This window comes from Panthera tigris, chromosome B3, assembly GCF_018350195.1.
Source record: "Panthera tigris isolate Pti1 chromosome B3, P.tigris_Pti1_mat1.1, whole genome shotgun sequence".
In the NCBI taxonomy this organism is placed as follows: Eukaryota; Metazoa; Chordata; class Mammalia; order Carnivora; family Felidae; genus Panthera; species Panthera tigris.
This window is the reverse complement of record NC_056665.1, coordinates 47,196,278-47,211,374: the sequence shown is the minus strand read 5'-3', so window position 1 is coordinate 47,211,374 and position 15,097 is coordinate 47,196,278. Positions and strand designations below refer to the sequence as shown.

The window sequence follows — 15,097 nt, the reverse complement described above, 5'->3', positions numbered from 1 at the left end:
ATATTTAACCATGACACCCATTTTATTGTATTTATCTGAAAAAAATGTTATAACTTACTTCCTTTATTTACCTTAGCATCTTAGAAGTCAGTTTCTAAACTGCATCAAGTTTCTCATCCTAGTTCATTTCTTAAATAGTGCCTTAAAGTAAGTGTCAGAATGACCATCAAGGTCAGACTTTTTCTTTTAAATACGCGCTTTAGGGGCGCCTGGGTGGCTCAGTCAGTTGGGCATCCAACTTCAGCTCAGGTCATGATCTCGCAGTCCATGGGTTTGAGCCCCACGTGGGGCCCTGTGCTGACAGCTCAGAGCCCGGAGCCTTCTTCAGATTCTGCGTCTCCTCTCTCTGCCCCTCCCCCGACTGGCACTCTGTGTTTGTCTCTGTCTCTCTCAAAAGCAAATAAACATGAAAAAAAAATTTAAATACAGATGATTTAGAAATCATTTTCTCTAAGGTATGTGTATATGTTCTTTCCAACCTGAATAGTGTATTACCCTACATTTTCAGATTTCCATCAGAGTCCTGTAACAAGTAAGGGCATTCATCATCTAGAAAGCTTTCTACTATCTTAGTTCTAATTCTGGACATTTATTTTGTTTCTTTACCTCTTTGTTAGGTGGCTTGCAAAGTCAGTCTGGAACTGTTGTTCCAGCAGAAATCAAGACTGAAAACAAAGAGAAAGATGAAAACCTACATGAACCTCCTTCATCAGATGACATGAAATCAGATGATGAATCCTCCCAAAAAGATATCAAGGTTTCATCTAGAGGCAGAACAAGGTATTTGTTACCATCTAGGTATTGTATTTCACTCACTTGCCATGGGTGAAAATACTTGGAAAATTGAAGGGTGCCATGCATTTATTAAGTGTCAGATATGTTCTAAATACTATATTGGGACTTTATATATGTTACCTTATTTAGTGCTCACAACATCCCTAAAAAGGGAGGCATATGATGCTGACTCCAAAATTATGTTTTCCATCATACCACAGTATTTTAGGGACTCCGTATAAAAAAGAATTACATCTCAGAGCACCTGTGTGGCTCAGTTGATTAAGTGTCTGATTCTAGGTTTTGGCTCAGATCATGATCTCATGGTTCGTGGGTTCAAGCGCCACCACAGGCTCTGTGCTAATGGTGTAGAGCCTGTTTGGGATTCTCTCTCTTTCTCTCTCAAAATAAATGAATAAACTAAAAAAAAAAAAAATAAAGAGAATTACATATCTCTATTCAATTAGAGGACAAAATAATTAAAAAAAGTAAAATTATCCATTGTAGACATTTAGATACATGACATCAATAAATATTTGAATATATTATTTTAAGGCTGTGTATATAAGAAAACTCTATTGTATGATTTAAACTAGAGGGCAGCAAACAATGGCCTCTGGGCCAAATCTGGCTCACTGCCTATTTTTATAAATTTTACTGGATCACTGTCACATCCCACTCATTTGCATATTATCTGTGACTGCTTTCCCAATGCAATGGCAGGTTTGGGTAGTTGCAGCAGAGGCCAAATGCCCGTAAGGCTAAAAATATTTACTTTCTGGTTTACAGAGGAAGTTTTGCCAACTCCTGGTTTAAACAATAATTTGAGAAGAGTATAGAAAGGGAAGTGCTCCAGGTGGACTTATGTTGTTGGGGAAGGTTTTCTAGAAACTGGACTTGACGTTGCTTTATAGCATGGATATTGACACATAGTTCATTAGTTTCAAATGAATTCCAAATTCTTCCCTTAGGTTTTTCTTCTACTTCTACATTAAATTTAGATGGTATATTGTTTGGCATATCCTGTTTTTTAGTATCACTGATAGGTATTTATCACATAAAGATATTTAAAACATTATTCCTTGTATTAAATTAGGGTGCAAAGGAGATTGTGTTAAGTATGGTAGATAAAACTAAAAACATTAAATTGAAAATTAATTTAAAAGTTAAACCTTAAGATTCTAATACTGTCATTTTAGTAAGCATTGCATTCAGTTGTATAGGGGCAAGAAGAAGTAAAAATTGGGTCACGGAATCCAGAGACCACTCCTTTGAGACATCTTAATTATTTCATGGTTTTGTTATTCAAATAGAATTTGAATAGAAACAGTTTGCACCTTCTCATTTTATAGGTCAGAGTTTGGCAAACTTTCTGTGGAAAGGGTAGATGATAGCTATTTTAGGCTTTGTGGGCCTTTTGGTGTCTATCACAACTACTCAGCACTGCCGTTATAATAAAAGCATCCAGACAGTACATAAACAAATGGGCATGACTCTTCCAATAAAATTTTATGTAAGAAAACAAGGAGCCAGATCATGGGCCATAGGTTACTAAACCTATTATAGATCATCAGAAATTGAGAAGGCAGTAAAACAGGTTACTAATAACAGCAGCGCTTAGTAATTAATAATAATTAATAGGTTAAGCTTACCTGGGTTTGAATTATGGCTCCATCACATACCTGCCGCGTGACCCTGGACAAGTTATTAACGCTCTCTGAACTTTAGTTTCTTTTTCTCTGAAAAGAGACTTTCTATTGCTGGATTCTTATGGAAATAAACTGAAAAATGATGCATATAAAGCCCTTTACACACTCTGTTGCATGCAGTACATACTCAGTAAAGGTACTGTACTTACTGTTATCATGATAATTTTAGGTATGTGGTGTAGGCTTGCCTCCATGGAATACCAACCTAGGTCCTTGTCATTACACTGCCACTAATCAGCTGTATGATCCTGAGAAAATCTCTGATTTCTCTGGATCTAGCAGTAGTTCTCAGCCCCACTACATAGAATCCTGAAACTTTTTTTTTTGTAAGTTTTTTGTTGTTGTTGTTTGTTTATTTTGAGAGAGAGAGAGAGAGAGCGAGCATGTGTGCGTGCACACAGGGGAGGGCCAGAGAGAGACAGAGAGAGAAAATTCCAAGCAGGCTGTGTACTGTCAGCACAAGCCAGATGTGGGGGCTGGATCCCATGAACTGGAAGATCATGACCTGAGCAGAAATCAAGAGTCTGATGCTCAACTGACTGAATCACCCAAGGTGCCCCGGAATTCTAAAACATTTTAGAAATACAGACTGCCTTGGCACCAACCTAAGCTCACTGTATCAACGTCTTCTGTAGTGGGACCTATGAAACCTTTATTTTTCAAGTGCCCCTGAAGATTGTGATGGTAACCACATTTGGAAACCTTTGGACTCGATGACCTGTAAAGGTTCCTTTGAAGTAAAAGAGCTAGGGATTCCCTATTATCAAAAGAATACTTTTACATAATTTTTGGCAATTAGCTTGTAAAAATCTATTGTGTATTTACCCTTTATTACAGTATTCAAGGTTATTAGAGAAGAGAAAACATCTATTCTTTGCACATTATTTCAAAGTTCTGAGAGACTCTGCTCAGTTGGTCATTTCTGATATAAAGTAGAATTTTCTAAAAGTTATTCCAATGCATCCTCAATTTTTTTTCCTGATTATTTAGTCCATTTTCACTACAGAAATTTGGAAAATACAGAACACAAAAATCGCAAGAAACTTTACTACCAAGATTTAACCACTGTTTACTTTTTAAGGAATATTTCTTTTTCCATAAACACAATTTAAATGGGAACTAAACTGAATATATGTTTTATAATGTCAACTTTTATTTCATATAACAGTGTATTTTTAACATTTTCATCTGTCCCTGAGTTTTCTCAAACATGGTTTTTTTTTCTTTGTTTTTGTTTTTAGCCAGGTTTATTGAAATTTAGTTCACATATAATAAAATACACCAATTTTAAGTGTACAGTTTTTGTCCTTTGACAAATGTATATGGTCTTAATAACTACTACCATATTAATAGAGAATATTACTACCACTCCAAAAAGCTTCCTTATACCCCTTGGTAATCAGTACCCTTATTCCATCCCCTGGCAGCCATTGATCTGCTTTCCATTGCTACAGTTTTGTCTTTTCTAGAGGTTCATGTAAATCATACAGTATGTAGTCTTGTGTCTGGCATCTTTTAGTTAGCATAGTCTGAAGCTTAATTTTTAGAGGCTACATAGTAGGTAGTTGTCTGGATGTACTGTGCTTTATTTAACCTGTCTCCTATTATTGGACTGCAATTAGTTGCTAAAGTAAATAATTGTGTGATCAATTTTTACATAAAATCCTATGAACATGTCTAATTATATCCTTAGGATGAATTTCTAAAGTTGGAATTGCTGATCAAGATGTAATAAACATTTTAAAGCTTTGGATATTTTGCCAGTTTGTCCTTCAAAAAAATTGTTCCAGTTTACCCATGTTTTAAAATCATTGCCACTGATGATATTTCTCTGTGAAACAAAAAGTAGTCCTTTTCTGAGATCCTTCTCTCATCCTCTACCTTTAGCTTGTCTTTCTCCTTTTCACCAGGTGCCTGCTGGAAGATATTTAAGAAGATGGGTTAGGCAAGTTAGAATGCATTAGTGTACTGGGACAGTGCTTCTCAAACCTTATTGTACATATGAACCAGCCAGGGATCTTGTTAAAATGTAACTTCCAATTTGTAGGTTTGCAGTAGAACTTAAGAGTATATGGGGCTTGGGGGGTTTTTATTGGGGGAAGGGGGTTAATGTTTGTTTATTTTTGAGAGGGAGAACAAGCGAGCGCAAGCGGATGAGGGGAAGAGAGAGACTGAGACACGGAATCAGAAGTAGGCTCCAGGCTCTGAGCTGTCAGCACAAAGCCCAACACGGGGCTCGAACTCACAAACAGTGAGATCATGACCTGAGCCAAAGTTGGATGTTTAACCCACTGAGCCACCCAAGCACCCTTGAGAGTTTGTTTTTAACAAGCTCCCGATAATGCTGATTCTGATGATCACAGTCTGAGTAGCAAGGTGCTAGAATATTATGTAGTCATTCAAATTATGTTTATGAAGAGTGGTGCTGGTATAGAGATGACTTTATGTTATAATGCACAGTGAAAATGCATTTAAAAATTTATGTGGTAGGGGCGCCTGGGTGGTTCATTTGGTTAAGAGTCCGATTCCTTATCAGCTTAGGTCATTGTCTCACACTTTCATGGGTTTGAATCCTGCGTAGGGCTCTGCGCTGACAGTGCGAAGCCTGCTTGGAATTCTCTCTCTTCCTCTCGCTCTGTCCCTCCCCAGCTCTCTCTCTCTCAAAATAAATAAGCTTTAAAAATATATGTGGCATAATTTCAACTATATAACTGTGCATAAAATAAAGACTGGAAAGATATACATATAATCATGTTAAGTATAACTGTTACTACTGTTTGGTAAAATTTGTAGATAGTTTTCATTTCCATCTTTATACTTTATGATTTTATATAATAAGCACATCATATTTTATAGGGAATCTAATAGACATTGTTGTTTACTTTGTTTTCTAGCAGTACTAATGAAGATGAGGATTTGAACCCAGAACAGAAGATAGAAAGGGAGAAGGAAAGGCGGATGGCTAACAATGCCAGGGAACGTTTACGTGTGCGGGATATTAATGAGGCATTCAAAGAGCTTGGTCGAATGTGTCAGCTCCATTTAAAGAGTGAAAAACCCCAAACAAAACTCCTTATTCTTCATCAGGCCGTGGCAGTCATCCTTAGTCTAGAACAGCAAGTCAGAGGTAAGTAGGTTCAGCAGAGATGCATAACTATTCTGCCTTAGGTAGGCAGACATTTCTTTTTCCACTTTCTCTTCTGCTTGGGAAGTTGTCTATGAATTCAACTAGTATTTCTGCCACTGCATCATCTGGATCGCGTTTTCTCTGTAGTTCTTCCATCTCCATCTCACAGTAGTGGTCAATATCTGTATGCTCAGTGCTTCCCACAAACCAGTAGAGTGCAGTCTTACAAATGTTGCAGGGAATAGCCAGCCTCTGCTCACTGCTCAGCATTAGTGCTTTCTGCCCCTTTGTTCTTGTTCTTACTGAATCTGGTCTTCCACACTGTTAAATTTACCTGCCTAGACCTGCTTCCTTCCCTGCTGCTTCCTGTCTTCCCCATTCTCTGTACTATATTTCTTGCCTGCTTTACCCTGGGCCATTTATTATAATGGCCCTGCTGATTAATAGAATGCTTGATCATGGCCCCTCCTGGCTTTACTTCATATGAATGTCCTTTATACCCAAGTCAAAAAGGTCTCAAGGTTTTTTTGTTGATCCCTGATCAGGAATGCCATGAACTTCTTGGCCTAATATGCCCTGACATATTTGAGTGTCTCTAAGAGACACATGTATGGTTTATACTGGCTCATCCACTGCTGGCTCAGACAACTGCCCAACGGTTTTATCTTTCAGGAAATTTGATGGAATCTTGAAGAAGCTTTCAAACTTCATTTTTTGAACAAGCATTTATTGTTCACCTCTTCTGTCCCAGTCACCTATATGCTAGACCCTAGGTTACCAATTAATATGAGCTTCCTGCCCTTGAAAGGTTTTACCATTGAGCTTGATATTTTTCATATACCTATTTGTCTTCTTATCCAGAGTTATGAATGTTTTGTCCTAAGTCTTTTTACAAAGAATTATAGGTGTGGTGTTGGGTTCTAGACCCTACCTCTAACCTCTCTTCATTAAGAGCAATTCTATCTTTCTGATGTACTGGATATTTATGTAGGGTTTTATTTAAAGAAAGTTGGAAAAGGAAAAAGAATAGGAGTAGGACAGACACTTGACAGCTATAATTGTGGATGACCCTCAGCATTGGTCACAGAAAGAATACTATTTCTGAGGAAACCAGAGTTGGAGAACTTGAACGCACTTGCAGAAAAACTTAACCATAGTAATTAACTGATCCATCCACTTCCCTCCAGTATATTTAATAAGAATGATGAGTAGATTATTTCATGCATAACCAATCTACCATTAAAACCAGATACTTGCTCCTAATAAGGCCATTGGAATATGTGTAAAGGGTAAATGTTAATGAAACCTGATTTTCAAAAATGTATGAACTCCCTTGGGATGTTCATAAAGATAGTCTGATTGTTGCCCGCTCATCTGTAGCAGGATCAGTGGTTTCTTGAGCCTTCAATATCTCCTGTCACTTTATCAAAGTTTTTTTGTGTTTGTTTTGGTTTGGTTTTAATGTGTCTGACACCTTTTGTCTCACTCTGAAGGCAGTGAAGCACCCGTGTTTAGTGATCCCAGTACATCCATCCCGCTGCTCTGCAGACCCAGGATATTTTCTACCCTGACTCTACCCAGCCATTTACTGTCAAGACCATTCCTACCACCTGGACTGTCTGGACAGCAGTGGTGCCAAAACTTACTCCTATATAGTACCTTTCCTTCCCACTGTTTATTAGAGCTAGAATACAGAATATTCTTAGCTTTTTGTTTAAGATCAGAGGTTCCTACTCTCAGACCTAAGTCATCAATGAGAAATACTTCTGTGTTTGGAAAAGTTATAAACTCCACCATGCCTGGGGGGATCTTATTCATTCACTTGCAAGATTTGACTTTGTAGTGGTTCCATACAAGTAGCTAGGACAGGAAAGCTGAGTCTGAAACAAGATGTAACATCTAGGCTCATCCAACTGCGTGATAACTTTCTGGTCACTGTTAATGGGTACTGACTTTCTTCCACAGTTCTGGAAAGCTCTTTATAGGGAACCACTGACTGATTAGAGTTTGAACAGAATTTAAAATACACTGAAATATAGGGGCACTTGGGCGGCTCAGTCGGTTAGCGTCCGACTTCAGCTCAGGTCATGATGTCGCAGTTCGTGGGTTCAGGCCCCATGTCAGGTTCTGTGCTGACAGCCTGGAGCCTGCAGCCTGCTTCAGATTCTGTGTTTCCCTCTCTTTCTGCCCCTCACCTGCTCATGCTCTCTCTCTCTTTCTGCCCCTTCCCTACTCTCTCTCAAAAATAAATAAACATTAAAATACACTGAAATATAACCTCATTAGGGGCTACTTTCCTATTCATAAAAGCCTACCACCTTCCTTCCACTCTTACACTCTGGGCTTCAGAGCCCAGAGCTTTTATTTTACAGCTTTAATGTAAAAGCCTTGGGATCCATACAAGATCCTTCTTGAAAGGCACTCTGATGGCTGTCTGTCAAACAGGATTTAGAACCCTTCATGCAGCCCATATACCTGTGCTTTGCTATGGCAGCACCTTTAGAGTTTAGTATAGCCACTGTCCTTCTCTGGACTTTATCTCTAGCAGTTGTGAGTTATTTTGGTAACCTGTTTATTTTTGGCAGCCTCTTCATCCCTGCAAGGGTTTCACCCACTGGTCACTGGGCCCAGCAGTTTCTAGAAAGGTACACATTTTGTTTACATGACTACTTTGGACATTGTCTGGAGTCTTTGTGCTCACCTTCTGCCTTGGGATAGTGCTTCAAGACTGTATCTGGCTATCTACAACCTGTCATCCCTGGACAAGTGGCTGTATCAGGAGGGCAATCAGCAGTGTATTCTGGAGAAGAGCAGGAGGAGTGGCTTCCCTTCCAAGCCTCAGATTTTGTCAAAGCATTTTTTTTGCCTTGGTACCTCACATACCAAATTCCATCTGGTCCCTGCCATTGCCAATTTAGGCCTTTCCATTATGACCAGTATAATGTTAACGTTACAATTTTGCTGATAAATAGATTTTACATATTACTTTCAAGTTTGTGCTTTCACCTTTACTAATGATTAGATTAATGGTCAGACTTTTACTCCTCAGATTCTTTCACAGGTCTACTCAGTCAGCTTACTTCCCTTCCAGTGATAATTTGCGGACAATAGAACTATTAGGATTTTAGTTTCCTGGTGTCTTAGGAAGTTTGAAGATAAGTGAGCAAGGACAGTGGTTCCCAAATCTGACTGGTCCCAGAATCACCTGAGGCTTTTCCTTTTCCCAAACAAATTTCCAGACCTTCCCCTCAGGATATTTTAATTTAGTTGAAATGATTTGATAATAGCATATTCATAGTCTTAGCATATTCATTGGTAATACTCCTTACTAAATCTCCACTGAAATGAATAAAAATAAAATTAGTCCACAAGGATAAATGGGAGAGAAGAAAGCATAGCAAATGAGAGAGGAAAATATGTATATATGATGGAAAGTAGACAAAGTAGTGGTAATTGACTTATTTAGAAGGAAGAAATTAAGTGGAGCAGGGAGGGATATACCAACAAGAAGCAGATAATTTTGTTCCACAAAGCTCCTAGCCCCTGAAAGGCTCTATTCTTTGGAAAAGGCAGAAGTCAAGCATTACCTGAAAACAGGAAGATTAACTGCAGGTCTGTCTGCTATGGAAAAGTTGTATCCCTGTGAGTCAAAATATTAACAGAATTCTGGACAAATAATGCTGGGTTACAGGAGATAGTGTAGCAGTGTATTTCTCTGAAGAGAAATAATTTTCAATCTAGAATTCTGTGTGTAGTCAAACCATTAATCAAAGGGTGAAGAACAGAATAAAGATATTTCAGATATGCAAAGGCTTTAAAATTTTACCTCCCATGTGCATGTTCTCAGAAAGCTTCTGGAACCTATGCTGTAGGTAACCAATAAAGACAAAGGCATGGGAGCCAGGAAACAAAGATTCCAGCACAAGTGAGCATCAAAAGGAAATCTCATGACAAGATCTGCTAGGCCTAGAAAATCAAGGTGCCTATTAGTCCACATTGAAAATAGAAGATGGTTAACTGCAGAAGAAAGTTTTCCAGGGAAAGAAGATGGAATTAATAGATGATACGATGGTGTCTTTGAGGTTTTAAGATAAAAAAAAAAAATGTTGACAGGCATTTGTTAGATCTGTTGGAGCATGGGTATGAGGACAAAATTAGTATTACTAGCAAATGAAAAGCAAGGCAACTATTAACTAGAGGAAAAGCAAAAAGTCATATGAGCAAGGAAACAATGTAAAATTCTTGACTTGTGTGTTTGTCCACATAGTTATTGTAAGAAATATTTACTTAGTCATAATAATGTAAGAAGTAACTATGGAGTTAGCCAAAATTTGAGCTTTGGGTAGGTTGACTCTCTTACAATTAACGAAATGTGAGAGAGACCATCACTTCTCATGCCCTGCAGGTAACGTCTTTCTTCTACTCACCTGTACATCAGGCCTTCTGGCTGCTTAATATATTTGCCATGGGCTGCTCTCACATACCAGAAAGTATTAAAAAACACTAGAATTTGCCTTTTTTGGATCAAACTTCACATTTTCTAGAGCTTACTGTAGTATTTTCTTGGTTCTTCCAGCCCTTAGTGTTCTTTGACTAACTGGCTTACAGGATCTTGCCTAACTTGAGTTTTTGCTTCTGGTCCTTTCTAGCTATTCTGATCATGCCTGCTAGATCCTCGTGTGACACAAGGTCATAGTTAGCTAACAGCAATGTTTTATTATAAGAGCAATGTGAGCCTTCTTATGAGAAAAATGTGAACCTGTTTCAATTGGAAAACTTTCAGTTCTCGCTTTCTCCTCTTTGGATTTAACATGTTAATTTATGCCCTCTTTTTGGTCTCTTTAGTCATTAGACTGCTGCCTGCCCAGTAAAGGGATGTGACACTTAATAAAAAACAAAAATCTTGGGGTGCCTGAGTGGCTTCGTTTGTTAAGCATCTGGCTTTGGCTCAGTACATGATCTCACTGTTTGTGAGTTCGAGCCCTGCATTGGACTCTGTGCTGACAGCTCAGACCCTGGATCCTGCTTTATATTCTTTGTCTCCCTCTCTGCCCCTCCCCTGCTTGTGCTCTGTCTCTGTCTCTCAAAAATAAATAAATGTTTAAAAATTTTTTAAAAAACTATTCTTATTAGTTAGAGGTACACAATTACTTGTTAAGAAAGCAGTTCCTGATATTTTTACATAATGATGAACATGCCTTTTTATTTTACTACTTATCCTAATAAGTGTGTACCTTTCTTTCTTCATTGATCTTCCTCATTTTATAGGCTCCATGTCTTTTCCTAAATGCAGGAGCTGAGAAAGTGAGAACTCTAAGATGAAATTTTATCATTACGTATGAGTAACAGTCAGTAGAGTTAACTAGATTTACCATAATAAATACTGTTTTCATTATAAGCAAGTTTTTTTAAGATTTTTTTTTAAACATTTTATATTTAGGTCTTCTCCACACCCAACATGGGGCTCAAACTGACAACCTTGAAATCAAGAGTCGCATACTCTATCGACTGAACCAGCCAGATGCCCTAAGATTTTTTTTTTAAGTTTATTATTTTGAGAGAGAGAGAAAGTGAGTGAGTGAGAGAGAGAGAGAGAGAGAGAGAGAGCAGGGGAGGGGGCTTATAGAGAGAGGGAGAGAGAATCACAAGCAGGCTCCATGTTGTCAGCAAGAGCCCAACATGCAGCTCAAACTCAGAAACAGTGAGATCATGACCTGAGCTGAAACCAAGAGTCGGACGCTTAACCGACTGAACCAACCAGGCACAACCCCCCTTCCAAAGACTACTTTTAAGTGATCTCCACACCCAGTGTGGGGCTCAAAACCATAACCCCAAGATCTAGAGTTACATGCTCCACCATTGAGCCAGCCAGGTGCCCCTTCATTGCAGACTAAGTGATCCTTTTATATTACATTAATTAGGACATTTTTAGTCAGTTTATAAAAATATATAAAACAACTTTTCACTTACACTTTATGTTATTATCAGAAACAAAAAACCAGAAGCTGTCATGAGTTGGATATCTTGTGCTTACAAGTCACTTAAAGAAAATATAACATGATAAGTAATTCTCACATGGATTTTGATCCAGTAGGTCTCCAGTGCAATGGATTTTCTTTCCTTTTATTTTGCATAGTAAGACCCACTACTTTTAAAAATGCCCACTTCAAAAGTTCCATCTAGTTGTCTCTGCTATCTTATATACAAAGCAGTAGAGAAGGTTTTTATCACCCTTTTAATCACACCTCTAGCTATAGAAAAAACCAATCATCATATATATATATATATATATATATATATAAGCACGAGATATGTACCAGCTACCTCTTTCCCTAGAGGAGTTGGCACATTTTTTATAGAAGATTGGCTGAGGGTATCTATTTCATCATTTTATGAACTGATAAAAGTCTAGGTAAAGCACAGATGTCTCTCTCCAGGTACATGGAGAATGTCAGCATCTATATCAATCCCATGTACCATGTCTTAGCAGGATAGTGAGGAGACTTTGTAGACTAACATCAGCACTTGCCAAAATGTTTGAAGCAATAAAAGAACTGCCTTTGGAGGTTGATGTAGATGAAATTAAACACTTGAAGACTAAAGCATAAGTAGAAAAGGAGAAAACACCAAATACTAAAAAGCTTAAGCCTGGAGGTTCATGTAATCCGAGCGTTTGTGGGAGCACATCATTGTTGCCTTTGTGTGATGTTATTCAGGGTGGAAATGAAGTTACAGAGAGGTAATATCCACAGAAAGAAAATAGAAGAGCAATTTGTTCAGTTTAAGACCTAAGAGTCCTGATTCATAACTAATGACTATAATGATAAAAATTATTTTCCCCTGTTTCAGAGAGGAACCTTAACCCCAAAGCAGCCTGCCTTAAGAGAAGGGAAGAAGAAAAAGTTTCTGCCGTATCGGCAGAGCCGCCAACCACACTGCCAGGAACCCATCCTGGGCTTAGTGAAACTACCAACCCTATGGGTCATATGTAAACATCAGCCAGGTAAGTATGAGTATGAAAAGAAACAACAAGAATTTACCTGATTCATCTTAAACTGAGTTAGAACCTTTGAACAGAATTCTCTGGTGGCAATGGTAATGCTAAAGGTCACATGTAATTTGAAATCCCAACAGTTTCTTTTCTGTGGTATCACCATACTTAGAAAGCCAGTGTCCTTTAATATCAAATTACTGTTCAGTGTGATAGTATCCTGTGATTTATGAAGAATTTTGGGTTCTCCTGCTCTGGATCATCATGTGTACACTCTCACATGAGTATTATTCTGATCCAAGAAGAAAATAGTGCAGTGACTCATCTGTCAAATACTTTTGCTGCCGCTCATACTCCTCATTTCTCTACTCAAAAATACTTGACTGTGATCATCAACCAGTTTTCTGTTAATCCACCTACCTCTTCTTATCATGAAATCTTTATACACAAAAGAGGCACTGTTTGCTTCCATTTGGAACGACAATGCAAGTTTGTAATATGCATCTTTCTTCCCTTGTAAGGCTATTAGTTATACCTTTTGGAATCTAGTGAACATAAAGGTATTACGTATGATAGAACCACAGTGCCCTTCTCTGTGGAATTTTACATGTTGAAAAGCTGTTCTTTTATCTTTCTATTCATGGAGTAAACACAATTTGCTTCTGTATGATTTTTTTGTTTAACCAAATGACAAAGGTAATAGAAGTTTTTGCCCAAGTAGTTAATGTGAATCATCTTTTTTCTTAACTATATACAGGTACATGATCTATAATAATCTAAGTTGTAGTTATTATTTAGGTGGCAGAAACTAATATAGATTATAATTAAATATTTGGGACACTAGCACTTTAACTGGCAGCATGGATTAGAAATACATCTGGGAACTTCATTCATATAATCTGCTTGCAGCAGGGTGTAGTTCTTTTCCCAGTTTCATCAACATATTAAAAGCAGTAAGATAAAGCTGAATGGATGGGAGGGAGGTGTGGAGCACAAAAAAATATGAAGTGCACTTTCATTTGGTCAGCTTTGCGCCTGTCTCATTTTGAGCTGAAAGTGTAGAATTTGATAGCATATTTTGTAAACTACAAACATTACTCAATTCACCTTTTCCTGAAGAATTTGGTTCCCACCACCTCTACATGTATCCTTCCTGAGATCAAACTAGACCAATACTAAAGATTTCATTCGGGGACAAAAGGAAAAAAAGTTAATGTAATTATTTGTCATTTATAATTATAACACTAGCACACTGGAGAAAACCAAAACCACCTCCCCCACAAAAAATATCCAGCAACCTAATTATGCATATCAAAGAGAGACTTCAAGCAAGAGCTAGTTAACTTACAGATCCTTAACACAAGCTATGTTTAATATTTTGTGGAAAATGTAGAATATCATGAAAAAATAGACTTTAAAGTTTTAAAATAAAAACACGCCATTGTTCCTCAATGCAAAAGTGACTTTCTAAATTGTCAGTTCATTTTAAAGAAAAGTGATGAAAGGTAATTTGTGATGCTCAGGTCCCAGGTAGCCACCAGGCTGTGAAAAGAGCTGTCAGATTTATCACAAAGCCTGTGTCTCTCTCTAGTTGTACCTGTTTCCTCTTACTCTCCTTTCTGGTCCCTCTCCAGCTCTTTCTCCTTCAGGTCTGTCTCCCTACCTCACATCTCTTCCCCTGTTTACTTCCTTTTCTTTTATGGCTTTTCTATATCTCCTACTGCTTTCATGTCTCTACCATTATCTCTAGAATGAGGAAATTCCCACACTTAGGGTAAAATTAAACCTGAGCATTCTTACCTGTCAAAAAGAGATCAAGAATCCTTTAAAAAAAAAAAAAAAGTTTCAGGATTATAAGAAATGCAGTAAATGAATTTTGTTCCATAACATTTTATAAGTTAGTGTTTATTGTCTTAACATATGTTTTAAAAGTTGCTAATTTCATAAAGGTGGTTATCTGGTTTCACCTGATAACATTCAGTTCTTTATAGAACTGAATAACAGATTAAAACCAGCAAAAGACTGGCCAGCAGGAAAATGACTGCTAAAACAAAAATGGCTGATAAATGGCCTTGGGGTGACTGACCCTAAAAGCACAGATTTTGCCACCACATAATATAAAGCCAAGTAGCTTTGAATATCTCAGTTATCCATTTCTAAGAGCATAACTCTGTTAGGAAACAGTACTGTTGTTAGTTTAATAAAGATGTGAAAGGTGTGATTCTTGGTAAGATTATTGTCATCAAAAATGACTAACATGGAAAATTTCAGTGTTAACAACTATGTGTATTGAGACTATAAGTGTGTAAAAAATTTGTACTAATACTAGTAAAGTTTAATAATTCATTCACTCATTGAACATTTATTGAGGATCTTCTAATGGACTGGGAATAGGGACCAATGTGAAAACAAATACCAAATGGTCCTAACTTCAGAAACTTGCTGCTTAGAGAAGATATATAAACTATGAACACAGTATGGTGGACTGGATGTATC

The 15,097-nt window shown here is 37.5% G+C and overlaps 1 protein-coding gene across 11 annotated transcripts in view; it reads left to right on the top strand.

Annotated features, from left to right (window-relative positions):
* Positions 1 to 15,097, top strand: part of TCF12 (transcription factor 12) — a 375,236-nt gene that overhangs the window by 357,401 nt on the left and 2,738 nt on the right. For 7 of the 11 annotated variants that reach the window (XM_042988781.1, XM_042988778.1, XM_042988787.1 and 4 more), the window contains 3 exons: positions 618 to 780; positions 5,378 to 5,610; positions 12,460 to 12,613. In XM_042988781.1, coding sequence (XP_042844715.1) covers positions 618 to 780; positions 5,378 to 5,610; positions 12,460 to 12,602 — 539 coding nt within the window. In that variant the 3' untranslated portion in view covers positions 12,603 to 12,613. The remainder of the gene's footprint in view (positions 1 to 617; positions 781 to 5,377; positions 5,611 to 12,459; positions 12,614 to 15,097) is intronic. The other 4 variants (XM_042988780.1, XM_042988782.1, XM_042988786.1 and 1 more) reach the window with 1 other exon arrangement.